The sequence below is a fragment of the Rhineura floridana genome, chromosome 2 (assembly GCF_030035675.1).
Source record: "Rhineura floridana isolate rRhiFlo1 chromosome 2, rRhiFlo1.hap2, whole genome shotgun sequence".
NCBI lineage: Eukaryota > Metazoa > Chordata > Lepidosauria > Squamata > Rhineuridae > Rhineura > Rhineura floridana.
This window is the reverse complement of record NC_084481.1, coordinates 5,316,849-5,344,115: the sequence shown is the minus strand read 5'-3', so window position 1 is coordinate 5,344,115 and position 27,267 is coordinate 5,316,849. Positions and strand designations below refer to the sequence as shown.

The window sequence follows — 27,267 nt, the reverse complement described above, 5'->3', positions numbered from 1 at the left end:
ATTGTACTTCTGCAGTATGTTAAGCACCTATCAAGCCAAGCGAGCGCTTGTCAAGACCCAGCCCTTGTTCTGAGTTTCAAGCTCAGAATGGATGTGGGAGACTGTCTCTGCCTTTGTCCCCAGAGTGGAAGAGAAGGGTGGGGTTTATATGTATTTGCATTAGGTTTTTTAAGGTGCTTGGGCCATCTCTGAAACACAACACGAAAGTGGGGATTGTCCCGTCCTCCTTCCCAGCTTCTTATGTTAGTCAGAGGAAGAGTGGGATGGGGCACTAATAGTGGTGTGTGGATTTGTGGACAAATTAGGCAAGAGGTTGGAGATTTATAATCAGAACTTCTAGTTTAACCCTTGATACTAATAGCAAACTTATTACCTAGTGTGGATCCTTATATAGCTAAAATGGTACAATCTGCACATAAGAGGGAAGAAAACTGGGGGAGAGGAAATGGAATGCAGGAGCTTAGGCTGGTTGGCTGATATCCTAAACATCACACTGTAGCATTTTCTTGCAGGTCCAACTTGTATCTTTCAAAAGCAGCTGTGAGGAGGGATGGCCCAAACTGGATTGCGAGTCTTTTGCTGGGAGGAGGGTTAATCCTTTACATCCAATGCACTTTTCCAAATCTCAAACTCTCCCCAAACTTCAGTTTGTCAGTTAGGGTAAAACATACAGATGCATATATGTTTTCCCTTCTGAAAAGTTTCATTAAGGGGTGTTTTAGATCAGGAAGATGGCATATAGGGTAAGGATTAACTCCCTTTCCTAGCACCACGGTTCTGATCTAATCTGTTCCCTTCTTAGCTGCTTTTTTTAAATATTGAGAAAATAGATCCTGTCATGGATTTCCTATATCTTACCTATTTTGATCCTAAGCTTTGTAGTTTGTCTTCTGAAGTTCAAGAGATCTTTTATAGATACCCTGATAGCAGCCTTGAGTTGAACTTCCGCTAACCTCTCTGAGAGCAATGGGCTACCTACAGGTCCTTGCAGCAAATGCATAAAGAGTAAACATAGTAAGGATGTTAAGTACATTTTCCCTGCTCTGTGAACCTCTGTGGCTTATTTGCCATTTGTATATAAGAGCTGCAGAATGTGTTTAGGGACCTGGGTACCCTCCCTGTGGAGATACACTGGACACTTTTGAATATTTTTGTTTCAGTGTGCCTTTTTGGTTTGTGAGTTTTCTGCTATTTTGGATGTATGTCTGCTGCAGAAGAAGGTCTGTGAACAGTCAGTCAAGTGCCCAACCAGGCATGATCTTACTCTTTGCTATAATTAGTGTGTGTTGAAAATCATTGTTCTCAAGAAAATGCTATTATAGCTCATTCTTCTCATCCAGGATTTACTTAATGCTCTATGTAGTGCCCAGGAAGAATGCACCATGTGAGTGATTCTAGACCTCAAGTGGTTCGTTACATACTGATCTGACCATCACACAGAAAATTTCTTCACACTTTCAATACCAAGCTCTCCTATGTGGCTTGGGGGGTGGTGGTGCTTGAGCCTTCACAAAGGTGTGGTTTATGATTCTTGTGGCTCAATGTATCACTGTTCTGGTATCTGGATAATCTACTGACTGGGTTACCCAGCTTTCAAAAGGGACTCAGGAATGTGTATTGTAGTTTCTCATGACTTCAGACACATGACTTTATTTACTAACAGGAAAAAAAACCTTGCGGTTTAAGAACGTACCTGTAGCCCACAGATATTTCTATCAAACTTTAAAAAGCAGGGAAATTGGGCAGCTATAGTGAATGCACCCGGTCAGCAGGAGACCTGACCTCTGCTCTGAGATATTGGACTGCCCTACAAATTTGTCAAAATGCAAACACAATTTGGGTTGATCTTTTACAGCCCAATCCACTTCCTATGTAGCTTGCAAGAATTTAGTAACATGTGCCTCTGAGCATATGTGAAACTGACCGGGGGGGAGGAGGAGGGGAGAGTAGAGGGAAGGAGGAAGTGGGGAGAGGGAGGTGGAGGTGGAAGGAGGGGATTGGAAGGGGAGGGGGAGGGGATTGGAAGGGGCGGGAAGGGGCAAAAGGGAGGTGATGGGAGGGAGGAGGAGGGGAGGGCAGGTTTGATCATTTGCATGCTTATTGAGTTCCATGGGATTTACTCCTGTGCAATCATGCTTGAAAATGAAATAGTCTGCCTTCAAGTTGATTCCGTCTTATGACGACCCTATGAATAGGATTTTCGTGGTAAGCGGTGTTCAGAGGTGGTTTACCATTGTCTTCCTCTGAGGCTAAGAGACAGTGAGTGGCCTAAGGTCATCCAGCGAGCTTCATGATTGTGTGGGGATTTGAACCGTGGTCTCCCAGGTCGTAGTCCTAGGATAGGTAAAACTGAGCATGGGGGAGGAGGAGGAGGAGGAGAAGGGGGAAGGAGGGGATTGGAAGGGGATGGGGGACAGGAAGGGAGGGGTGAAGGAAGTGGGAGGGAAGGGGGAAGAGGGAGGGGATAGGAGGGAGGAAGGAGGGGAAGGCATGTTTGATCATTTGCATGCTTTTTGAGTTCAGTGGGATTTACTTGTGTGCAATCATGCTTAGGATAGGTGAAACTAACCTGGGGGAGGGGCAGGGAGGAGAGGAGGAGGGCAGGAAGGGTTGGGGAGGGAGAGAGGAGGGGAGGAGATTGGATGGGTGGTCACTGGGCAGAGGGGAGTTCCTTTCCAAAAGGAAAACATTGTGAACAGTATCACTCTTTTTCAGGGTTTCCCCCACCTTTTTATTCTACAGGAGGCACATGTAGCCTCCCACCCAAATTTAAACCAAAGCTGTCCCTGGCCACATTCACATCAGATTTTATGTCACTTTAGACAGTCATGGCTTCTCCCAAAGAATCCTGGGAAGTGTAGTTTGTGAAGGGTGCTGAGAGTTGCTAGGAGATGCTCTGTGATGCCACAGAACTTCAGTCAGAGCGGCTGACTGTTAAACCCGTTTGGCCACTGGAGCTCTGTCGGGAATAGGAGTCTCCCCTTCACAAACTACAGTTCCCAGGATTCTTTGGGAGAAGCCATGACTGTCTCAAGTGAAATAAAAGTCTGGTGTGGGTGTGGCTCCCTAATTAGCTAAGCTAAGCAGCTGTAAGTCTGGCTTTTAGAACGCTGACAGCTGTTTCTTACTGAGCATGCCTGACCTTATCATTGACTTCAATGCTGAATTTCTTAAATTAATTAAAAAACAGCGAGGCATTTTTTAAACTTTTAAATGGGAGAAGGTGAAGGTCAGAGTATGGAGCAAGGTCAGTAACAGGATTACATGTACTCTGTGAACATGGCTGATTTGTAATTAATTTCAACAGATTATGAGAACTCTCAGAGAAAAAAGTCCAAAAGGGGTCTCTCTCTCTCTTTTACACTTTGAACTCTTGATTTTCTCTTACTGTTTTGTGTATCGCCATGACAATTTAGAGGGTTGTTAAGCAAGCATTTCTTAGTTCAGTACTATACGTTTTGTAAGGTTTTGTTTTGAAATGAGTTTATGGGAAGCATCAGAATGGTATGGGGGGTATTTTCAATTTAACATTTCAGAATGCGAAAAATCCATGCTGGCTATATTTATTTATTTATTTATTGTATTTATATACCGCCCCATAGCCGAAGCTCTCTGGGCAGTTTACAGTACCTAAAAACACTAAAAACACACATACAAATTTAAAACACATCTTTTAAAAACAATTTAAAACACAATTTAAACATTTAAAACAATTTAAAAACACATGCTAAAATGTCTGGGATGTCTTGACCTGGTGCCGAAAAGATAATAGTGATGGCGCCAGGCGCACCTCGTCATAATAGATCATTCCATAATTTGGGGGCCACTACTGAGAAGGCCCTCTCCCTTGTTGCCACCCTCTGAGCTTCCCTCGGAGTAGGCACCCGGAGGTGGGCCTTAGATGTTGAGCGTAGTGTATGGGTTGGTTCGTAGGAAGAGGTGTTCCATCAGGTATTGTGGTCTCAAGTCGTGTAAGGCTTTATAGATTAAAACCAGCACCTTGAATCGAGCTCGGAAACATACAGGCAGCCAATGCAAGCGGGTCAGAATCGGTTTTATATGTTTGAACTGTCTGGTCCCTGTTACCAATCTGGCCACTGCATTTTACACAAGCTGCAGCTATAGTATTATTAGCTACAGAGATAAGTGCCTTCTGCTTCTTATTCAGCAAACACCTGAAAGGGAACATTGACATGGTGAGAGAGTGTTCTTGTCCCAAGACAGGCAACCAGAGATTCAATACCTAGGGTGGTATTCAGTGCTAGTCCTACTCAGAGTAAACCCATTGAGGTTAAGACACATTAATGTGGATTATTAATTCCAAGGAGTCTACTCTGAGTAGGACTTGATTGAATATAACCCCACCATCCTAATGAGTAACACAGCAATTGTGCATGTTAGGGTTCTGCCAGGATGTGATTCTGTTAATGAGGTTCTCCAAAAAGCCTGTCCAGAGATGTTACATTTATTGTTCCAGGACCAGATAGCTCAATAATTCTATTTTTTACACTTTACACCTGCATGTACTTGGGAGGAATTATACTGATAACTGATTCCAGTCCACCTGTAAATGGGATTTTTCTTCTTGTGCACCACACCTACTAGTTGCCATGAAGCCTTCTTGAATGAAGGGCTTACGTCCTGAACACACAGATTCAGTGAACATGGTAAAAGACAAATTGGCTGCAGTTTTGAGTCCTAAGACTGGTGCTGCTAGTGATCCAAGATTGAACTGAGAGCAAGGTTGAGTTGATTTATACAGAAAACACATCAGCAAAGGCATGCATTGCGCAAGACTAAAGACACATCATATGAAAGTTTGCTGAATGTTGCCCTGGGCAAAACAGGATATGTCATGGGGCCACAAATGCAACAGTGTACTGGCTCAGTAGGTATCATTTGGAGCAGAGTGGAAACTGCATCCCATGATCTTCCTTTGAATCTGTAGCTGATCCACAGCTGTTAATATCAATCTCTTTGTAACTTTAGACAATCATGAAGTGCGCAAATTCGTCTCTTCATTCAGGTATCTCTTGACCTGTAAGCAAATGCCCTGGATGTCTATTGACCAAGGCAAGTGACATACACCTTTTCTGTCGTCAAACTTGTTCATGGGGTCATCCAGAAGATTTGGAGGAGAATTCATCCATAGCAACTTGTCGTGACTGAGGAGACACGCTGTCCAGATCCCATCAGGTTGTTATCCCAGCAACCACGGTATCTCTTCAATTGGTACAATATGCCTTCCCAAGGCCCAATGATGCATCTTCAGCTGGGGCTACTGTATTTGAGTGGCAACAACTTCTAGAACTGGGGCCACATTCACATATATTTATTCCACTATTATTCCACTTTAAACAGTCATGTCTTCCCCCAAAGAATCCTGGGAAGTGTAGTTTGTGAAGGGTGGTGAGAACTGTTAGTTCCTTTCATAGAGCTGCAGTTCTCAGAGTTTTCTGGGCAGAGGGACTGACTGTTTAAGCCACTCTGGCAGCTGTAGCTCTGTGAGAAGAATAGGAGCCTCTTATCAACTCTCAGCACTCTTCACAAACTAACCTTCCCATGATTCTTTAAGCCATGACTGTTTAAAGTGAAATAATTTTGGAGAAGTGCCTCAGTACCAGGTGAATAATAACAGTGAGAAGTGCCTCGGCACCAGGTTATTCCTAGGCCATCTCTCGTGGCATCTTCATGTTCTCAAGTTTCTTAGGAGCACTGATCCTTCATCTAGGATCTGTGTGGTCTTTCTTCCTTGACTAAATTTCCCTTTGAACCCTTAGCCACCTGTCTGTTTAGGGAATTTACCATAAGGATTGCTTTTCTGGTTGATATATGTCTGCTTGTTGGGTTTCAGAGTTTTCCCATGGTGTTAGGGTCATTCTTAGGACTACCTCTTCTTTCATTTCAAAAGTTTCTTTGGGTCTGAGGAGATTGTTACCTCCTTTCTGTCTGAATATGAGAACTCTGATTCTGTATTTCCCAGAGTCAGGATTCCAGGAAATTGGAATCCCCAGTAGTATCCCTTTAGGCTAGTGGTGGGAAATCTCTGGCCCGGAGGCTTAATTAGGCCTGCCAGGTCTCCCAATTTGGCCTGCCAGTTCATTTTAGGTAAGCCATGCCCACCAGCCACACCCCTGACATCTTATATGACGTCAGGTATGGGACAGGTAAACACATGGTTTTGCTGAAAGGGAGCTTGCAGACACCTGATGATCAACTTATTGTCAGGTCCTGTTAGAACAATGCGTATCAGGCTTCACAAGACTAGCCAATGTGTCAGCATCTATGAAGCGTGTTGCACAGTGCTTTTGAAGACCTGACTATCAGCTCATCGCCATCACTGTGGGCTGTGCTTTTGCCCGCACAGTTAGGTTGCAAACTATGTGGGGGGAAAAACCCATGCTGTCAGATGATTGACAGGTGGGTGGGAGAAATATGCTGGTCAGATCCAGTTCCCCACCCACAGTTTAGGCAATTTTCCCTGGGTGCTAGGGTTTTCACTTCAATGGGTACGAAATGGAAAAGTGACTGTATATCTATAAAGCCTACTGGATTAAGGACGGGATTCCACCTGATGACAGCTCACTCCCTGCATGGTGCTGTACCTATAGGAGTTGCCCACAGATTGAATTGCTCTGCAAGGCTGCAACCTACTGTACTTTTACTAAGCATTCCCTCATTGGTACATTCTCTTTGGCTGTTGCTGCTTTTGGTGGAAGACTTACTCAAAAATATTCTTTTGTAGTATGGCAGCAAAATCTTCCCACCCATGATGTGCGCTGCTCTTTTTTATCCTTCTGGGAGGAATGTTCTTCAAATCTCTTGGAAACTTGACTTACGTAGTTTATAGAGCAGAGTTTTCTCATGGGCTATTAGTTGCAGGAAATCTTGTGTCTGCTTTTCCATGCTTGGTGTGGCCCAGGCTTTCCAAAGTTGAAGGATTATTCATTTTCCTGCCAACATTGCTCGGTGGAACAATCCTTCCCGAACTTTTGATAGTCCCCACCTGCTGGCATGAAGCCAATTATTATTATGTTGGTACATCCTATTAACAGGGATTTGTCCTGGACCAAGGTAATTGTAACCTGTACTGCCTTCCAGAACGGTTTGATTCCTGGACAGTTCCATAGTAAGTGAGTTCAGTCAGTTTGTGACTGTTTACATATCCAGCAGTCATCTGTGGGTGTAATGCCCATTGTACCTCAGGTGTGTTGGTGTCCAGGAGGCCTGGAGGAGTATCTTCTGATGGATTTACTTCAGTCTAACATCATGGGTGGTGGTGGTGGTTGGAATTAAGCAGATTATTCGCCCATCCCAGCCTGCAGCCTGTTGCTTGCCCTGCAGTGTGGTGCCTCCTCTTCCTGTTCCTCCTCTGCTGTCTGGCCCTGCTTGGGGAGCCTACTGCCTAGTCCTCGGCTCTGTTGTTCAGTTGGGGGGGGAGCCTTCATGGCGGCAGGGTGGAGGGCAGGCAAGGAGCAGATCAGTGTTGACTGCAGATTCTATCACTAGTGGGGCTTACCATGAAATTCCATTCCCAGTGGTTCTTTTGTAGATTCTGCTTCCCTCCACATCTTTACTATATTTTGGGCAGTTGCCAGGCTTAAATATTTTGAATCATTTGGGCAGGTCTTCCTTCTTTCCATATTTTTCTTCTCTTTAATGCTTATAGTTGTGTGACATCTCCTCCCCACCGCCGCCCACCTTGTGTCTATTGTGGTTGAGTTTGAGGACGTTTCCAGATTCAGAGCTGAGGGAAATCCCCTCTCCAAGGTATCATTTGCAAGAGGGTGCTTCCTGGTTACTAAGAGGAGGTGCATCCCTGAGCTAAAGACTGCTGATTCCAGAGAGCCAATACTCTGTTCTCCCACCATACTAATAATTCCATTTTAGCTTTAGCAGTTCTGCCTGTTTAACTAAGGCAAGGGGTGGGCAGTCTCTTTGAAGTAGAGAGCTGCATTCTGTCCTGGGGTGTGTTGTGTTGGAGTTCATGGGCTGCATATCAGCAGTAGGTGGGGCCACCTCATACCATAGTGCCTTAATGCAGCCTTTAGGGATGGTAGGGAGCCACTCATCTCCTCCTTTTCCTTTGGGGATGGCAAATTCTTGCACTTCCACTATTAAACCATATGGGGATTGAAGTTTGTTTCAGAGGCGAAATTCTCCATAAACAAGAGCATTTGATTGCATTCAAACAGATCAAGTTAAGAGAAGTGCTTTGAAAGAAAGGTGTTTTTTTTAGCCTTGCAAACAGAGACTGTGGAGTTTTGAATATCAAAGTAGTTACTATAGTATTTGTGGAAGTCCTTGGCTTTAAGGAGGACAAGAGCACAAATGGTTATACACTAGTTGTGACTCTGGTTTGGAGATAAAATTGCTACTGGATGAACGGACCTCTGAAGTAGATTCTGTTAAATAATCCTATGAATTAAGATGTTTGATATTAAAACAAAATTTATAACAGCTTTAACAATCTTTGGATTGGTTCCTCAGCAGAAGCTACCTAGTACTTTGCTTTTTCTTCTTCTAAAGGATCAGATCTGGGAGATATGCTAAATGACAAAACGCAATGTGCTGTGGAAATGCTAAATTATATATATACAGTGCCTTGCAAAAGTAATCAGACCCCTGATCAATGCTCTCATATTACTGAATTTACAAATGGTGCATTGTAATTTTGTTCTGTATGATATTTTATTTTGAAACACTGAAACTCAAAATCAATTATTGTAAGGTGACATTGGTATACACACACACACAACGCACACACACTCATGATGAGATTGTTCAATTGGGTTTGAAATTCCCTCTCCTCTCAGCTCCATTTCCAGTTCAAACTGGCTAGTGACTCTAGGCTTCTGTGACATCAAGATGTCTTTCTCCAGTCCTCTATAGACATAGCACCACACACATAGACAATATGACTAATTTGTTAACAGTGTATAATGCTATGCGTCAAGAGAAATATAGAGAATATTCCTCTAACGGAAGAGAGGTTGTCTGTATGCTAATAGTCTCTTCCAGCAATACAGTTTCAAGAGTAAGAGAGACTGTAGTAAATTTTTAAATTTTTACTTTAAAAAAAAACTACACTGCTTGTCAAAGATGGAATTAAACCCGTGAAGTAGCAATTGGCTTTCTTTCTGATAAAATTGATTTTAATTATTGCAGACCAGTAATGGAGGAGGGAGTTTAAGTGATTATTCCTCCTCTGTCCCATCTACTCCAAGCACCAGCCAGAAGGAGCTACGGATTGATGTTCCACCTACTACTAACACTCCAACACCTGTTCGTAAACAGTCCAAGCGCCGGTCCAACCTTTTCACGGTGAGTGTACTAAGAGATAGAATGCTTGTTCATGTTAACTTATCCTTGTTCCTTGATTTTCTTGTATAGTACTATCTGTGCTGGTCAACGTCAGTGTGTGTGCTTGTGTTCGCACACGTGCATGCACTTACGGAAAAAACAATCAAAGTCTAGTGACAATTTGGCATTTGTTTTGTTTTTTAAAGTGGGGTGATAATAGGGTAAGTAATAGAGAACATAGCTCATGGAGTGGGGATATGGGTAAGCTATTGATAGGATTCAAGAACATTAAGCTTTCTTGGAATAGTTAGGGGTTATTTAAAATACCCTCTCTCTTCAGTTGTGCAAACTGTTAACTTTCAACATGATTGGCTCAATACTTGTCTGACTGGAAAACCAAAAGTAAGGTGTCAATATTGCCATCCTCTGCAGGATGAGGACCCCTCCTGCATGTCCAATAACCCTTGTCATGCCATTGCACAACTTCTCTGGCTTGTTGCCTGATTACTGTTCATCCAGTTGCAGTGCTATCTGAGCACTGCATGGGCTTTTCAGGTACAGTTGGCAGGATTATGTTAGAGAGCCTTTTCTGCTGTGGTCCCTGGATTGTGGAGCTCTGTCCTGGGTGGTTTGCTGGCGTGATTTATTATCTATCTGCTGCTTTTTGTATATTGCCTCTTGTTGTTGGTTATTATTTTTTTAGTTTGTAAGCTGCCGTGAACATTTCCACTGTAAAGTGATAGACAATTTCTAATGAAGAAAATGAACTCTGCTGCTTGAATTACTTTTCCATACTATGTGTGTTCATCTAAGTGGTATAGTAGTAAAGTGAAAAGGATCTTAAAACACTTTGATCTTTCATTTGCTTGTTATGATCAGGACTGACTCAGTGGTTTGTAATTAGGCGAATGAAACCTATTACACTTCTCCATGAAGTGTTTCTTTGTAGCTGGGATAAATGCTCCATAAACCAGCATGTGCGTCATATTTTGGTCATACCAGCATAAGAGATGACCACATGTTTCCCTTTCCTTCTGCATTGATAAGGAATGTTGATGTAATTTGCTGAACCATCACATATTAGTCTTAAGGATGACTTCTATCCAGTGTGGTATCTAAATCCAAGAGAAATTGAGGAGACATGTTTAGTAGGGGTGGGAGGATGATGGGGAGAGGCATCTGTTTCACTGTGAGCTGATAGCTTTTAGAGCTGGTAACCATATTATGTCAGATTAAAGCTTTCTGACACCAATGGAAGGATTCTGATAAGTAATTCAAAACCTGGCAGTGTATGAGAGCTACCATCCAGTCACTAATATCCCCTTCCTAGAGACTTTGCTCAAGACAGTAGTGGCCAGTCATCTTCAGGTGTCTTTATAGGGAACAGTTTATCAAGACCCATTTCCATCTGGGTTCTGGTCAGGGTCTGGGATCCAAACAGCCTTTGTTTCCATAATGGATGATCTGCTGCTGGACAGAGATGAGGGAGTGCCACCTTGTTAGTTCTCTTGGATCTTTCAGTGGGTTTTGGATCAGCTCTGTGAAATGGGAGGTGTTGTATTGTGGTGGTTCCACTCCCACTTACATGGTTGTTTCAGAAGGTGGCATTAGGAGGCTTCTGATCTGCCCCAGGGCAGTTGTACTATGGGGAACCATAGTTTTTTCATCTCCCACCTCCATGTTGCTTAACATGTGCATATATAAAGCCACTGTTTGAAGTCATTGTGGTTTGCCATCAGTTTGCTACTGACAGCCAGCTAGATTTCTTTCTGATCTCTGAGTTGCATGAAACTGTGCAGATCCACTGAATCAGATGAGACTGTGCAGCTGTAATGGGTTGGGTAAGGGATAAGAATTTGAGACATAATCCCGTCAAGGCGAAATCTCTTTGAATTGCTGGATCTTTTGTCAGGTAGGCAACCTGTGGTAGATGGGGTTGCACTCCTTCTGAAGGAACAGATTAGTAGTCTGGGAGTACTCTTAGGTCCATCTTGCTCAGTGGAGAAAAAGTTGCCTTGATGGCTCAAAGTTCTTTTAGCCAACTTCAGGTGGCCCACAAACTGACTGTTTCTGGATAGTGATAGCTTGGCCATAGTAGTCTGTGCTCTGGTAACCTCCCAATGGTATTATTGCAATGCGCCGTATGTGGGGCTGCCCTTGAAGATGACAGGAAAGTTGCAGTAGTGCAAAATGTGGTGGTAAGGATGCTAAATGGAAAATATTATGGAAACTATATAACTCCATTGGTTGCCATTGTGCTTCTGGACCAGGACCGACACCAGGCATGACTGGGACCTTGGGCATCAGAATGCCCTGGGCCCACAGTGCCCACCCATATGCACACCCCACTTACCTCTCCATTGGTCCTTAGGAAGATGTCCTGCATGCTGCATGTGCATGTCTGCCATCAACCAAGATGGTGATGGGGGCTTCCCTAAGAGGCTAATGCCCCTGCCACCATCTTGGTTGATGGAACACATGTGTACTACCCTACGTGCATGCACATGTCTGCCATCAAGCAAGATGGCAATAGGGGCAATAGCCCCTTAAAGAAACTTCCACTGCCATCTTGGTTGATGGCAGGTATTGCACACACAGCATTCACGGCAAGGGAGGGTAAGTGGGGCGTGTAGATGGGCATTGCGGGCCAGCACAGTCTGTTTGGGGGGTACTGGGAGTTCCCCCTCTGTGATCTGTGGCAGGGTCAGGAGTTGATGCTGCTGCAGATTGTGGAAGGGGAGTGCTACCCAACCACCCTAAGGAGGGGCCCCTCTTTGCCAGGGCCCGACCTGGCCATCCTCTGGTGCTGGCCCTGTTCCAGACTCATTTCAAGATGTTAGTGATGACTTACAAACCCCTGAAGTGCCTGGACCTTGATACTCGATATTGTCCTTCTTGAGGATTAAGATCTGGGTGGGGGGCTCTCCTCCGTGTCCCTCCTTTTGAGAGCTGTGCATTATGTGGGGAGGTGAAAGAGGGTCTCTTCTACTTTAGCACCCTCCCCATAGAATCTCCACAGGCACCAAGGTTGTATTATTTTCAGTGTCAAATTAAAACCTGACTATTCATGGTGATGTTTGAACTGTGCTAATTATAAATTGAATGGGATCTACCTAGTAGTTTTTTGTATTTTATATTTTAATTCTAGTTTTAGGTTTTATTTTTGTAGATTTAAATAACATTTTATGGGATGTTGTATTTCTTAGATTTCTTCTGAGTGGCATTCTAAACCACTCAGTGGTCAGTTTAGACAAAGGGTAGGGTAGAAATAAAACAAACTAACAAGTAAAAAAATAGTTAATTTATGCTGTTATATTTTATTGTATTCACTGTTTTCATGGAATATGTACCCTGACCTGAGATAGGGCAGGAGAGAAGTATTTTCATGCATGAATAAATGCTCCAGTATGAAATTTACACATATAACTAATGGAAATGCAAATAAGCTAGAGTTGTGAAAGTGTATATTTTGAAGTTATTATACAGCCACAAGAGTGGCTGTATACTATAGCCAGTGTGGATTTTTCACATTCCCCAATGTTAAATTGAAAATACCCCCCATGTCATTCTGATGCTTCCCATAAGCTCATTTCAAAACAAAACCTTACAAAACTTATAGTCCTGAACTCGGAAATGCTTGCTTAACAACCCTCTCAATTTTCATAGCAATACACAAAACAGTCAGAGAGAATCGAGTCGAGTTCAAAGTATAAAAAGAGAGGGGAAGAAACCCAGACCCCTTTTGGACTTTTTTCTGTCAGAGTTCTCATAATCTGTTGAAATTCATTTAAAATCAGCCATGTTCACAGATAATCATAATACCGACCTTGCCCCATACTCTGACCTTCATCTTCTGCAGTTTAAAAGTTAAAAAAAATGCCTGGCTGATTTTAATTAATTTAAGAAATTTTGACTGGAATCCAATGATAATGCGGGGCATGCTCAGTAAGAACCAGCTGTCAGTTTTCTAAAAGCCAGACTCACAGCTGCTTGGCTTGGCTAATCAGGGGGCCACACCCACACCAGACTTTGATTTCACGTGAGACAGTCATGGTTTCCCTCAGAGAATCCTGGGAAGTGTAGAGTGCTGAGAGGAGACTCCTATTCCCCTAAGAGAATGGTTTAACAGTCAGCCACTCTGATTCAAGGTCTGTGAGAGGAACAGGGCGTCTCCTAGCAACTCTGAGCACCCTTCACTAACTACACTTCCCAGGATTCTTTGGGAGAAGCCATGACTGTCCAAAGTGAAATAAAGGCCTGGTGTGGTTGTGTCCAGAGACAGCTTTGTTTTAAATATGTTTTCTTGAATATGTTTTTAACCCTTTTTTAAAAAAATATGTTTTTAAAGCTTTTTAAAAATGTTTTTAATTTGTTTTGATTTAATGTATTTTAAGGTATTTTTATGATGTTTTAAAGTGTTTTTAGTGTTTCTGTTTGCCGCCCTGAGCTCCTGCTGGGAGGAAGGGCGGGATATAAATAAAATAAAAAATAAAATAAAAATAAAATTGGGTGGGAAGCTACATGTGCCTGCTGTAGAATAAAAAGGTGAGGGAAACACTGAAAAGCAATGATACTGTTCACAATGTTTTCCTTTTGGAAAGGAAAGGGGCTTCCCTTCTGCCCAGTGCCCACCCACCCAATCTCCTTCCCTCCCTGCCCCCTCCCTCAGGTCAGTGTTGGACTACGACCTGAGAGACCAGGGTTTGAATCCCCACACAGTCATGAAGCTCACTGGGTGACCTTGGGCAAGTCACTGCCTCTCAGCCTCAGAGGAAGGCAATGGTAAAACCACCTCTGAATACCATTTACCATGAAAACCCTGTTCAAGGGGTTGCCATAAGTCAGAATTGACTTGAAGGCATTCCATTTCCATTTTCAAACATGATTGCACAGAAATAAATCCCATAGAACACAACAGTATGCAAATGATCAAACCCACCCTCCCTTCTCCTCCCTCCTATTCCCTCCCTTTTGCCTCTTCCCTCCCCCTTCCTTTGCCCCTCCCTCCCCATCCCCAACCCCTTCCAATCCCCTCCTTTCCCTTCCCCCTCCTCCCCCTCCCCTTCCTCCTCCTCATGGTCAGTTTTACCTATCTTAAGCATGATTGCACGGAAGTAAATACAACTGAACTCTATAAGCATGCAAATGATCAAACCTGCCCTCCCCTCTTCCTTATTTTGCCTCCCTCCAATATGCTCCTTCCCCCTCCCCCTCCCCCTCCCCCATGGTCAGTTTTTCCTATCCTAACCATGATTGCATAGGAGTAAATCCCATTGAACTCAATAAGCATGCAAATGATCAGATCTCATTTTCCCCTTCTTCCCCTCTCCTCTCCCTTCCTCTTCCCCTTCCCTCTTCCTTCTTCCTCTTCCCCTGCCCACTCCAGCCCTCCCTCCCTCCTTCCCCGGTCAGTTTGTCAGTTTTACCTATCCTAAGCATGATTGCACAGGAGTAAATTGCACTGAACTCAATAAACATGCAAATGATCAAACCTGTCCTTCTACTCTCCTCCCCCTCCTGCCTGCTCCCATCCCAGTCCTTCCCTCTGCCTTTCCTCCCCTCCCTCCTCCTCCCCCCCCTCCTCATCCCCTTTGGTCAGTTTCACCTATCTTAAGCATGATTGCAGGAGAGTAAATCCCACTGAACTCAATAAGCATGCAAATGATCAATCCATTCTCAGCAAACTTGCACAGGATCCCATTTCTTACCTGCCGGATTAAAAAGCAGGGAAATTCACTAATAGGCAAAAAACCTTGCAGTTTAAGAATGTAGCTATAGCCCACAGATATTTCTATCAAAGTTTAAAAAGCAGGGAAATTGGGCAACTATAGTGAATGCACCAGGGGAGCAGGAAACCTGACCTCCTCTTTGAGATATCAGACTGCCCTACAAATTTGTCAAAATGCAAACACAATTTGGGTTGGTCTTTTACAGTCCAATCCACTTGCTGTGTAGCTTGCAAGAATTTGGTAACATGTGCCTCTGAGCATATAGTGAATGGTGGCAACACCTGCAATCAGCCCAAATAATAGAAAGAAGACATGTGGTATGCTGATCTTGTTTTAGCAGGGAGGAAGCAACATTATTAATACAGTTGATGTAGTTCAAATGGTCACTTTAAATATGTCTGATTTACTTTGCAATTTTAGTAAAGTTTCCTATAGGAAATCATTGTCTTTTGTTTCTATTTCTGTGAATATGTGAAGTACAGCAACACTTTTCAAAATTTACACTAAAATAACTCCAAACATAATTGTGGAATAATGGCACTGACTTCTGCAGAATAGTCTCCAGTGGACCTCAGGAGTGCACAAGATAAAACAGTGGAAGGTGAAATATATTCTAGGAAAATTCTAGGTGTGTTCTATGTTTTTAATTGACTGTACTCACCTTGCCTTAAATAAAGTGGTTTAAACATAGCAGGCTGAAAACATGCATCTTCTTTTTTCCAACACCTAGAGTCGTTGCTAAAGTAGCAACATATTGTAATCAGTCTGATTTTACATCAAACTGCAGTTTCAGATTCAACTGTTAATGCACACAAAATAGAAATAGAACTTAACCTGCAATTTGAAACACAAAAGGCTGTCTTCATCATCATGACATTGACTAATAAAGAGACTTTGAAATTAATAAAAGTAAATTTCACACAGATTTCTGGGATGAATAATGAGGGAAATAAAATTATCTAGTTTAGATTCTCTGTAGAAACATTAGTAGCACAGGAAAGAATCAAAGTAAGAAGAACACCAACAAATATACAAAAATCTAATTCTCTATCTTTGGAGATGGCAGGTGTTGCCCCCACTCACCATATGCTCAGAGGCACGCTACCAAATTCTTCCAAGCTACACAGCAAGTGGATTGGACTGTGAAAGACCAACCCAAATTGTGTTTGCATTTTGACCAATTTGTAGGGCAGTCCAATATCTCAGAGAGGAGGTCAGGTCTCCTGCTCCCTGGGTGCATTCACTATAGCTGCCCAATTTCCCTGCTTTTTAAAGTTTAGTAGAAATATCTGTGGGCTATGGGTACATTCTTGAACCGCAAGGTTTTTTTGCCTATGAGTGAATATTTATTTGTTAGGTAACATCTTTCTCCACTAGATGTCAGTGTTAGTCAAGGAATGGAAGGTACAGTAAGAGAACTGGAAATATCGGCAAAGAGCTGTTGAATCTTTATGCTGAAATTAGAAATTCTCCTTTTCATAGTTTGTTTAGAATCCTGTGATGAGGCTGCGTATATTTTAAGATTCAGTGTAATGTATTAGCATGGAAGGGTTCAACACATAGGGTTCTATCCTGGTTTCTTGTGAGCACAGTTCTAATCACAGGATGCTCAGCTGGAGGAAGAGAGGAAGGCGATTTTCACCCATTCCACTGCCCCCTGCTTCTGAAGGGTTGGATGACGTTGCAGGGCGAAGGGAAAAGTGATGAATATCAGTGGAGCCTCCATTCATGAGGGGCATATCAGGATCCAGCCCATTCATACTGTTTTTCACAAGGAATATACAAAATATAAAAAGTTTATGTCACTGATTTTAAATTTGATACATGGCTACTGCTAATAAAGCTTTATGCATTGAATTGTAAAACTGGCTGGCAGAGGTGGATTCATTTAGTTGTTTTTTAAAATTCAGCGCTATATAAATAAGTTTGATGTCCTAGTATGTTTGCATAGAATTATAAAATTAAAGATGGGATTTTGTAGTTTCTAGAAGAGAAATGCATTATGACAGATCAGATAACGTATAGAGTGGTAATATTAATAATTATAAATAGAAATCTAGTTGTTACTTTCATTTGGAGATGGCATTCTCCACGTAGAAAATTTGTTGTAGATTATAGTGTTTTGCAAGTGCCCCGTAATAAAGCAGATACATTAGAAATACTGATTTGATCGAAACATACATACACTAAATTGGTTTTTAAAGTATTATTTCTCCAAGGATGCTGGCACATCAGTGTTCATCAGAAATGATATCATAGTTCGTATTCTTTCCACTTGAATGATAGCAATAGCCAGCCATACTTTAGAATTTCTATAATGACTAAACCTTTCTAAGACTACAGCTTCCTTCCCAGATGCTCAAATTGTTCCAAGATACACTTCTGTGAAGTAAAAGAACAGTAAAATGCATAGAGCCACTGAGTCTTTGCAGCAGTAAGGTTAATCACATGTTGTGAAATTGGTTTTAAAATACACAAGAAACCCCATGTGATAATGTGGCCCTTTAATCAGTAGTATGATTTCTCTGAGGAAATTTTGTTTGTGCATAGCTTTCAATAATATAAGGCATTTTTAAGATTTATTGTTGGAAATATATTGATATAGGTCATTGTAGGCAACATCATATAATCTTAATTATCCTTGGAAGATAAATATTTACTGTAAGTCAGATGGATACCATATTCCAAGAAAAGGCTTATTTGCTTAGGAAGCAAAAGGATAGGTTGATTTTTTCCCTCTTAGTCATTTTAATGAAAATTTCGCTTCATTGAGCAATGGATTTCTGTCTGGTTATATGGGGATGGTATGGTTGTGTCTTTAGATAAAACTATTACAAACAAATTGTTCTTTCCTAGGTTTAAAAAAAATAGTAGTGGTAGTCCATGAAGTCCATGTGTTCACACCTATTCTTGTACAAAGTACTAATGACATCAGATACTACTTCTGCCTTAATGCCACTGTTAACTAATTTGCTGCTGCTGCTTCAGTTTTGTATATCTTGAATTTACCTTTTGTTTATCCATGTACATTCAGTGTAGGGGCAAAAGTGTGTGTTTGATACTCCCCTCTTTAAAGAAAACTCACTTGGAGTTTTCTGTGCTGCTTGAGCCAATGATTTTAGAGCAAGGAGACAAATGTAATGGTTCCTTAACAAAAATTATTTCATACCCACATAAAATGGAAGAAAATGAATGTAGCTGATGTACAACAGACATGCGATAACTGCTGTGATGGGGAGATTTCCTTTGGTTAAGTAACTGCTATAAAACCAGTCTAAAATTAGCCTTGCAAATAAAACCAGAAAAGTTATTATCCCACCAGCTTTACTACCCTGACTAAATGTTGGTTGGTTATTTGCGACACATTGATATAAAAAGGAAAAATGATCCAATTTTCTTCCAATTTATAAAAAATGTCCTGCTTAGCCACAAGTAGGCAATTGTTATTTGCCATAGGAAACCAGGGAATAACTGTTGGCATGCTTGTATTGTTCCCCTCTCACCTCTATGCTGTTGTTGTACCCATTTTAGGCTGCAATCCAGTGCATGCCTATCTGGGAGGAAGTCCCGTTGAACCCGGTGGAGCTTACTTCTGAGTAGACGTGTACTGGATTGCAACCTAAGTGTTTGTTGCTAAATATATGTGAGCCATACATTTAAAAAACAGTCCTACTTGCCATCCAATAGGTGCTATTACAGTATTTATTACTGGCTCAGATATATCAAAGCGTCAAAAGACCTTGAATGTGGGCTAGATAAGATGCCTGGAGTTGGGGAAGACGACAGCAGGCTAAACCAGGTCCTAGAGATGGACTAATTTAATTTTTTTAAATAAAAACATCTTACTATTAAAATACTCAGAGTGGTTCACAAGGAAAATTCCTCCAAACAAAAATGTACGACTTTGAACAGAAGCTGTTCTAGCTGACTGCTAAGGATTTGGGAAAGGATATGTAAAAGGATTGAGGGGAAAATCTCAGAAGCATGCAAATGTGGAGGAATAGATTAGTCTGTTGAGAGGAGTGATGACTTTGGCATGTAGTTGAGGGCATGATAAACCCGACAGCTGTGCTGAGGCTCCAGCTGAGGGTTAGGGTGTATGTGGCCCTCCAGATTATGTTGGACTCCAGCTCCCATCTGTTTTAGGCAGAATGGCTAATAGTCAGGGATGATGGAAATTGTAATCCAGGAGCATCTGGAAGGCCACAGCTTCCTCATACCCGCTCTGCCTGGCTAGCCCTACAGCCAAGACAGGGTGAAAGAATGCAAGGTAAACCCTTCAAGGCTTCCTAATGCTGGGAACTCACACTGAACGGCTGTGCAGGTCTTCCCACTGTAAAGTTTCTGTTTTTCACTCACATATTTAATGTCGTGATGGTTATTCTTTGAAATTCTGTTTTTTGAAATTTCAATTCTCTTCAAACGTTCCTTAAAATATAAAAAGTAGTTATGATTGATATTGTTATTTTAGTTTGCATTCCAAATTGGAATGGTTAGACAACTCTTTAATGTATTGTAGATAAGCAGCATGATTTCACATCACTTGGTTTTTATTAGCATTCAGTTGTGGCGCTGGACATCACCAGTATGTTCACTTCATATATCATCTATGATTTGAAAAGCACATGAAAATGTTTCCCCATTTTCAATATTGCGTGAGTAATGTTCCCACTGAAAAGTAATGGAGTGAAGTTGTCACTTGTCAGCATAGTTATTAAGGAGGATGACTTTTAGATCTTGCTCATAATAAAATAAATCTGTCACATGCAGATTTACTTATGTCACAATAAAGGAGGATGGTAGCAAGTTCTATTTAAATAGCATTGTGTGCATTTGTGTCCCAGCTGTGTAAAAACAAGCAGGATGATTTTTACCTCATGAAATGCTTTCAAATATGCAGTGCTTTTGTTTTGTTCTTAAACCCACTAAGATAAAGTAGAAAGAAAGTCCCTCTTTGAAACTTACAGCTTTGTTGTATCATATCCATGTAGCTTTATATTGAGAGAGCTATGCAGATAAAAATGATTAGTATTTCCAACTTTTACGCTTGTCCGAGCAGCTTGATTTTCCAAGCATTGTTGGTTTGACTCTGATGCTGTCATCTGAAAGTAGTAAAAGAGGAAATTAAATGAAATTTAATTCTAATCAAGGTAATCCATAAAATTTCACTGGTGAGTAGTTAATAGCCTTTTAAAATCTCATCCAATGATAATTAAATATAAGCACTTGTATAGGAAGTTGCCTATTTAGAAAGGCACACAGTTTTTCCTGTTAGTATTTTTTGTCTCTGTATTGTATTCCCAGGAAATGATACTAAGCTATTTAAAATCTTAAATATAAATATGTTGGTAATATTAATACCTTCTGTTGTATTGAAAACAACTTTTTAAAATTAAAATGTGAATATGGAAAAATATGTGAATCAGAGTTATTAATAACAGTGTTAACTTTGCTTTTACCTTGCAGTCTCGGAAAGGGAGCGACCCAGACAAAGAAAAGAAAGGATTAGAGAGCAGAGCAGATAGTATTGGAAGCGGCCGTGCAATCCCAATTAAACAGGTATATCCTTTTGTGTGTGTGTGTGTGTATGTGTGTCTGTGTGTGTGTCTGTGTGTGCACACATGCTTTCCAGTAGTTGGAGACACACCTCAGGTCTTAAACACCACGATGCTGGGCTTGTGTGCCAAGATTTGTTTGATGTGCTGTGGTGATGAATGTTGAAGTCACTCACTTGACATCAATTAGGAGAGGTTCCTATGTGTATTAAAATAGGATCATTAGAATAAGAAGAGGGAAAATGTGACAACAGGCCTAATGAAGTGCAGTTTGCCGGCCTGCATATGGAGCATGCTTCTAGGCTGAGCTGGCTTCAAAGCCTGCCTTTGTAGAGAGTGCTTTGATTGGGCCGTTTGCTGCCAGTCGACAAGGGTAAATCAGATCGCTGTACAAGAGCCCCTTGTGATCACAGAAATAGCCCGATGTGGCCCTCATTTGCTATTGCAGAAGGACATCTGAACGCTGTTCCAGGCTGGTTTGCAACAACGAGGCAATTAGTTGTGATAATCATAGCTGGTGTGTCAGCTGTGCGCTCTTGTTTGTAATTTGCTAATGAAGGTATTGTAACTTCATTTAGACCTTGTTATATAAGAGAACATTTACAGTCATAGTATGTAGCCTTAATTAAACTTCCTCGTTACGCTATAGGATTTGAAATTGAGGATTTGTTTTGGCTTGCTTGACTACAGTAGGTACACTTGAGTTATATCCCCCATATACTATTAATGTGAAAAGTAGTGGAAAGTAAACATGAAACATAGAATTCATGATTTTTTTATTTTTTCAACAGTTCAACATATCTATGAAACATGGCCATTTAAAGTTTTTGCCTTTGATAACTTGATTGCTAATTGTAAATCGTTGTAACGCCCCTGGTCCCCATTATCTTGCTTGGAAAGTTTCCTATGGCAAAGGAATTAGGGCAACATTTCCTACATAATTCTCACAAACATTTGTCATATTTTCTTGGTAATTTGGGTAGTTTAACCTGTAATCTGGGATGGAAATCCTGCAGCCTTCCAGATACCAGCCCCAGACAGCGTGGCCAGTGGTCAAGAATTATAGGAGTTGTAGTCCAGCAACATCTGGAGAGCTAATAATAAATAATAATAATAAATTTAATTTCTTCGTCGCCTATCTGGCCAATGGCCACTCTAGGTGACTTACAAAATTATTAAAATACAATTAATAAAATACAGTAATACAATAAAAACAATAGATCTACAACAACCATATTAAAACTACAGTTAAATATTAAATAGTTTAATATTAAATAGTTTAATATTAAAGCTACAGTTTCCTCACCACTGCTTTACATCTATATAGCAGAGAAAGTTTACATAGTAATACTAAAATATTTCAAAGTATACATTGTAAAGGGATTTCTCCAAATTAGCGTTCCTAAGAGTCCACTTTTCTCAGGTGATGGTGAGAGAGGCTGGAATTAAAGCACAGAAAATGGTTGAAGGTTTGTCAGAGGTTAACCCCCCCTCCCCAAAAACTGTGTCGGGGAGAATTTTAAAGTTTCATTGGAACCTGTGAAGTTTCATTTAGGTGGAAGGTCAAATGTATGTTTGTTTAGTTTAAATTTTGAAAGACTGATCGCTGTCATTTTTTGCTGTCATTCCCTTCTGTTCCTGACGTTCAGGCTTTGAGTGCTGTTACTTTTTAACCAAAACTGTATCACCCTTCCGCAAGCATGAGGTATGAGCAGGCTTGGGGCAACCTTGAGGTTTGCAGAAACACAAAGAATCTTTAGACAAAAGTCCTCTGAATGGGTAAGAGGACTCCAAAAACAGCCCAGTGAAGGCAGACACTGTTTAGTGGCCATGGCAGGCTGATCCACTGTTGTGGGCATGGATTGAAAACCTGGCGGGAGGGTACCAAGAGGAAGCATTGTGAGAAAATTGGAGACTGGAGGACATGAAGGCAAGCGTTCTCTCCTGATAGTATTTACTGGTATACCATCTCTGAACATGGCCATATAGTTGTCATGACTAGTAACCATTGAAAGACTTACCTTTCATGAATTTATCTAGTCTCTTTTCAAAGCCATTACTCTAGCGACCAGAATTCCTTCTTTTTCTCATGGTCAAACTGTCAGTGTAGTTGTGTATATAGCCAAAGCCATACGACCCTCACACAACAGAGAGGTATAAGCAGGCTTTGGAGAAACTGAGCTTTGCAGACATAGTTTAAAAAACACCAGACCCCAAAAGGGTTGCTGCCATCCTTGTGGCAGAAAATTCCATAAATTAATTATGTACTCTTTCACTGTCCCAAATCCGCTACCAATCTGTTTCAATAGATGACTGCAAGTTATAGTAGTTACATGAAAGGGAGAAAAGCTTATTTTTGTCAGCGTTTCCCACACCATGCATAATTTTATTAACCTCTATCACATTCCCCCTCAGTTGTCTCTCCCCCCCCCCAAAAAGGCTCCAAACACTTAACCTTTCCTTGCAAAGAAGGGCTTTCCAGCCCTTTGATTATTTTGGTTGCCATTTTTCCCTGCACTTTTTTTCCCATTCTACAAAACTAATTTTGAGATGTGGCATCCAGAACTGTAGACAGTGTTTCAAATCAGCTGTACCATAGCTTTGTGTAAAGATGTTATGATAATAGTGATGCTGTTTTCAGCCCCTTTCCCAATGATCCCTAGCAGTGAATTTGCCTTAAAAAAAAGAAAAAAGTGCAGCACACTGATTTGTCATTGAGCTGTCCACCTTGACACCAAGATTTCTCTCCTGGTTTGCCAACATCCGTTCAGATCCCCTTGATGATATGTAAAGTTAGAACATAAGAGCAGCCCCGTTGGGTCTAGTCCAGCATCCTATTCTTGCAATGGACAATCGAATGCTGCACACCTTTCTGTTTTAAAAGTGCTTTACACTCATTTTAATAGTACTTCATCCTAGATTGGTGTGCAAAGTGTTCTTGGTTGGAAGGAGTAGGTAATGAAATAAGCTTAGTATTCCTCACTCTTGTTGGGCAGCATGTGTTTCTAACATAAACTTGAGCATGTACTTAAAGTGTTGTGGCATTATTTCTCTGGAATTCTCTTCCCTTAAAAGTGAAACTGATCCCACCATTGTTAAATTTTTGACATTTGTTGAGCCTTTCTAAATTAGTCTATTTTATTTCTGAATTTTGTAACTTACTAATTTTTGTTTTGATATTGTTTTATGATCTGTATTATGTTTTATATTCTTTCTGTACAACGCTTAAGTATTCTCTAAATGTTAGAGCACTAGTAAATAAATACACAAAAGGTTATGAGAGTAAGGGTATGCATAGTTTTGTTTATTTCGCAAGTCCTAGGGAAATCTCATTCAATTAATCTTGTGAATTTTAACTGATCTGCATATATTTACATATGAATAAAACTGAATAAAATATGAATAACAACTAAAATAAATAAATAAAAATTGTCAAAAGTATACACTTTTTTTTACATGAGATACACACATTGCAGCAGATACCATCTTTCATGACATTTCTAAGATGATACCTGTCCGTCTTAAATCTCCTACAGTGTGTGGTTTTTGTAACTTACTTATTAATTTGTAACTTACTAATTTTTGTTTTGAAATTTTAGGTTGGTTATGGGCCTCATGCTCACTCTAAGGCTCATGATAGTTCCTTTGCAGCAGCAGCTTTATCTGACGCACACCTGATGTCATATGACATCAGATGAATGACAGATCTGTGTGGCTGGGGAAAACAGCCTCACGGGCATGATTTGGTCTCCTGGTGGGCCAAAGGGTTCTGCATACATACTCTAGGGGTTAATTCTCCTCCAGGTTGGCTTTAGCTTAACATCAGTCAATATTCATAGGGTAGAACTGCAACACTGATTTCTTATTTGCAATGGTATTTTAGAGGGCAAAACTTTTTTGGGATATATTGTACTCCTGTCATTATTTACCCCTGGTAGTCTGGGGTCTTGGGAAGCCTTAGGCCCCTTACTTTTTTGGGAGCAGGGTCCCAGCCAGGTCCCTATGTTTCCAGTGCCCTACGAGCATGAAAGTGGAGTGTGTTAGCCACTGAGAAGAATCTTCTAACATGCTTTCTTGCCTTTGCTGCTGATTGGAGCCAATCAGAGTGAAAGGAGATGAGTCAGCCACTGTGGACTCTTCTCTATAGCTACCACTGCTGATTGGCTCCTAGGGACATCTGTTTTTGTGGGAGAAGGCATACGTGGGAAGGACTGAGAGTGTGGCGATGACAACAGAGGGCAAGCAAGCGAGTGAGGGAGAATGGTGTGACTATCATGAAAGCACCTTGCACTTCTGAATTTGCTACTACATTGCTGTGACCTAGTATTTTATCTAGGCATTTTAGATTTGTTTTGCTTTCTCTTCCATCTCCTTGTCCTCAGCTTCTTGATAGGCCAATGAGGACTGCCAAAATAGTGGATTGGTGGATTGTATATTTTCACTGGTGACAGTGTCAGTGGTTTCTTTGCCCCAGCGAAACAAATTGATCATCACTGCTGTTTGTATGAGCTTTTTTTGTTAAACTTCTGAAAACATTATGTGGTCCAATGTACTTCAGTATTTTTAACTACCTTTTTAGAATGCAGTACCAATAGAATCTTGTTTCTTTTCTTAAACTGCAGTTATTTAGAAATCACATAATATCTTAGAACATTCTATTGGATCCTGGTAGCAGACTGATACTGTGAAAATAAATAGTGAAGGATAGTTTTAATACAAATATGTTAAAGCCTTCATTATTCAGTTTTAAGATATTATAAATGTAGGTATTGGCAAGATAGTATTAAATACAGAATTCTTTTCAAGCTTGATTTTCAAGTTAGAGATCCATTGAGTTAAAGGCTGGTTTTCTATATAGCTCAGAGAATTGTAAGGGAAAATGCCTGACTACTGAGGTTAAAGTGGTACCAAAAGTCATGCATTGATATGGTTTTCTATGGACCTGTGATTTGAAAAGTATCTTGCCAAGATCATCTACAGAACCCATATGGGTAATCTTCTGCTCCTATTTTTATGCTGTACAACTACTTGAGCTATGTGATATGTTGATTTCTCAAATTATGAATATTTATGTCTCCACCATTTACTTCCCATCTCAGCTCTTGTTTCTGAAAAGCTCTGAACACTTAAAGCCTGATCCTGTGCATGTTTACTTGGAAGTCAGTCCCACTTTGTCCAAGGGGACTTGCTTGCAAATAGAATAGATCTGCAGCCTTGATCTTCAGGTTAGTGATCTTGCTTAAGATTCTTGTCTATGTACAAATGCACATGTTAGTCTTTCTTGACTATAGGCAGCAGTGCTTGTGAGGTTGGATGACCAAAGGTGCTGGATTATATTCGTAGGTTATATAAAGGCTGTGTTTAGTTTTGCATACGTTTTGATTGATATAGCAACCAATTATTATGTATGCTTGTTGAAGAAATAAATTAATTTGAAACTTGATTTGAATCAAGATTTAAGTGATCTTTTTCTTGGTGACGTAGATAATGATTTAAATCAACCAACACAGCTGTGTTGTGTCCCATATTTATGTTTGTATACAGTTTATGACGCAGTTGTGTGGGATCTCACAGAAAATAATTTTTTGTACAAGAATAATCTATGTAAGGTTTGTAGTTCTACACTTAATGCCAAATGTCTGTCAGTAGGACATATTAAAATAAAAAGTGCACAACAAGAAACATAAAAGCAAGAGGCACAGCTCAGCAGTGAGTGGGCTTGTCGTGTATTAATTTTTCATTGCTGTGAGAATTGTACGTACATAATCGCTTGATTGCAGTGGGAGTTAGCAATCTCCTATGGTGTCATTTGCATAAATCTTGTTAAGTCAATGGCAGTTAATGAAGTACAAATGAGCCTGGAGAAGGTGACATGCAAATCGTGGGTGGCAGATGGGAGGTCTGTTTTTGGGATGGCAGCTGCGTGCTATTTCCCTTTTTTTCTTTCTAAATTGGGGCATAAATAAATACTAAGAACTGGCCTTTAATGCTTTGGCATTATGTATTGAATATTTGCACTATGTCTCCAGTATCTATACTACTGAAAAATTATACTATTTAAGTAATAAACATATATGACTTAATCAGCAGAGTACCTTCTAGTTTTGCAGAAAACTTAGAATAATTAGTTGTTAGACAACAAATCTAATGAGGGCACCAGCTATTCACAATCTGAGTGTAAACCTCCAATGCAAAGCAGAATGAGAAGTGAATCTCTCTAAAATTATCAGAAATGTGCCAGTTAACAAGCATTCCCAAAAGGTAACTGGCTGGAGAGCAGCTATACAAGAACAGTAAAATCTCACTACAAGTGACTGACTCACTGTCAACTCACGAGCTTCACCTTTAATTATGAGTATAAGGACTGGACATCTTGCCAAGGTGCTATGATGCCAAATACCTCAACAGTTTCTTAATTTAATAATTCATATATTTAATTTCAGAGGTTTCATGTGAATTAAGTAGTATATAAGTGAGTGTATATATATAAAGGAGAACATTTTTTTTAAGAGTTGAAATCATCCAAGTCTCCCGTACGTAGAGAATCTTAAGAAAAGAGTTTTGGTATATTGAATCCTCCTTATTATGCTTTCGCAGAGTCTGAATTACTGGCAGATCATCTAATACTAAAATATCTAATACTGTTCTGCACTGGCTTTTAATGCTCTCTGTCAGTGCAT

The 27,267-nt window shown here is 40.7% G+C and overlaps 1 protein-coding gene across 8 annotated transcripts in view; it reads left to right on the top strand.

The window, feature by feature from the left end:
- Positions 1-27,267, top strand: part of AGAP1 (ArfGAP with GTPase domain, ankyrin repeat and PH domain 1) — a 639,639-nt gene that overhangs the window by 169,835 nt on the left and 442,537 nt on the right. For 7 of the 8 annotated variants that reach the window (XR_009760410.1, XM_061607665.1, XM_061607664.1 and 4 more), the window contains exons 8-9: positions 9,169-9,324; positions 20,499-20,591. Coding sequence is in view for 7 of the 8 variants with exons in the window: in XM_061607665.1 (XP_061463649.1) it covers positions 9,169-9,324; positions 20,499-20,591 (249 nt within the window). In the remaining variant the exon portion in view is untranslated. The remainder of the gene's footprint in view (positions 1-9,168; positions 9,325-20,498; positions 20,592-27,267) is intronic. The other variant, XM_061607662.1, reaches the window with a different exon arrangement.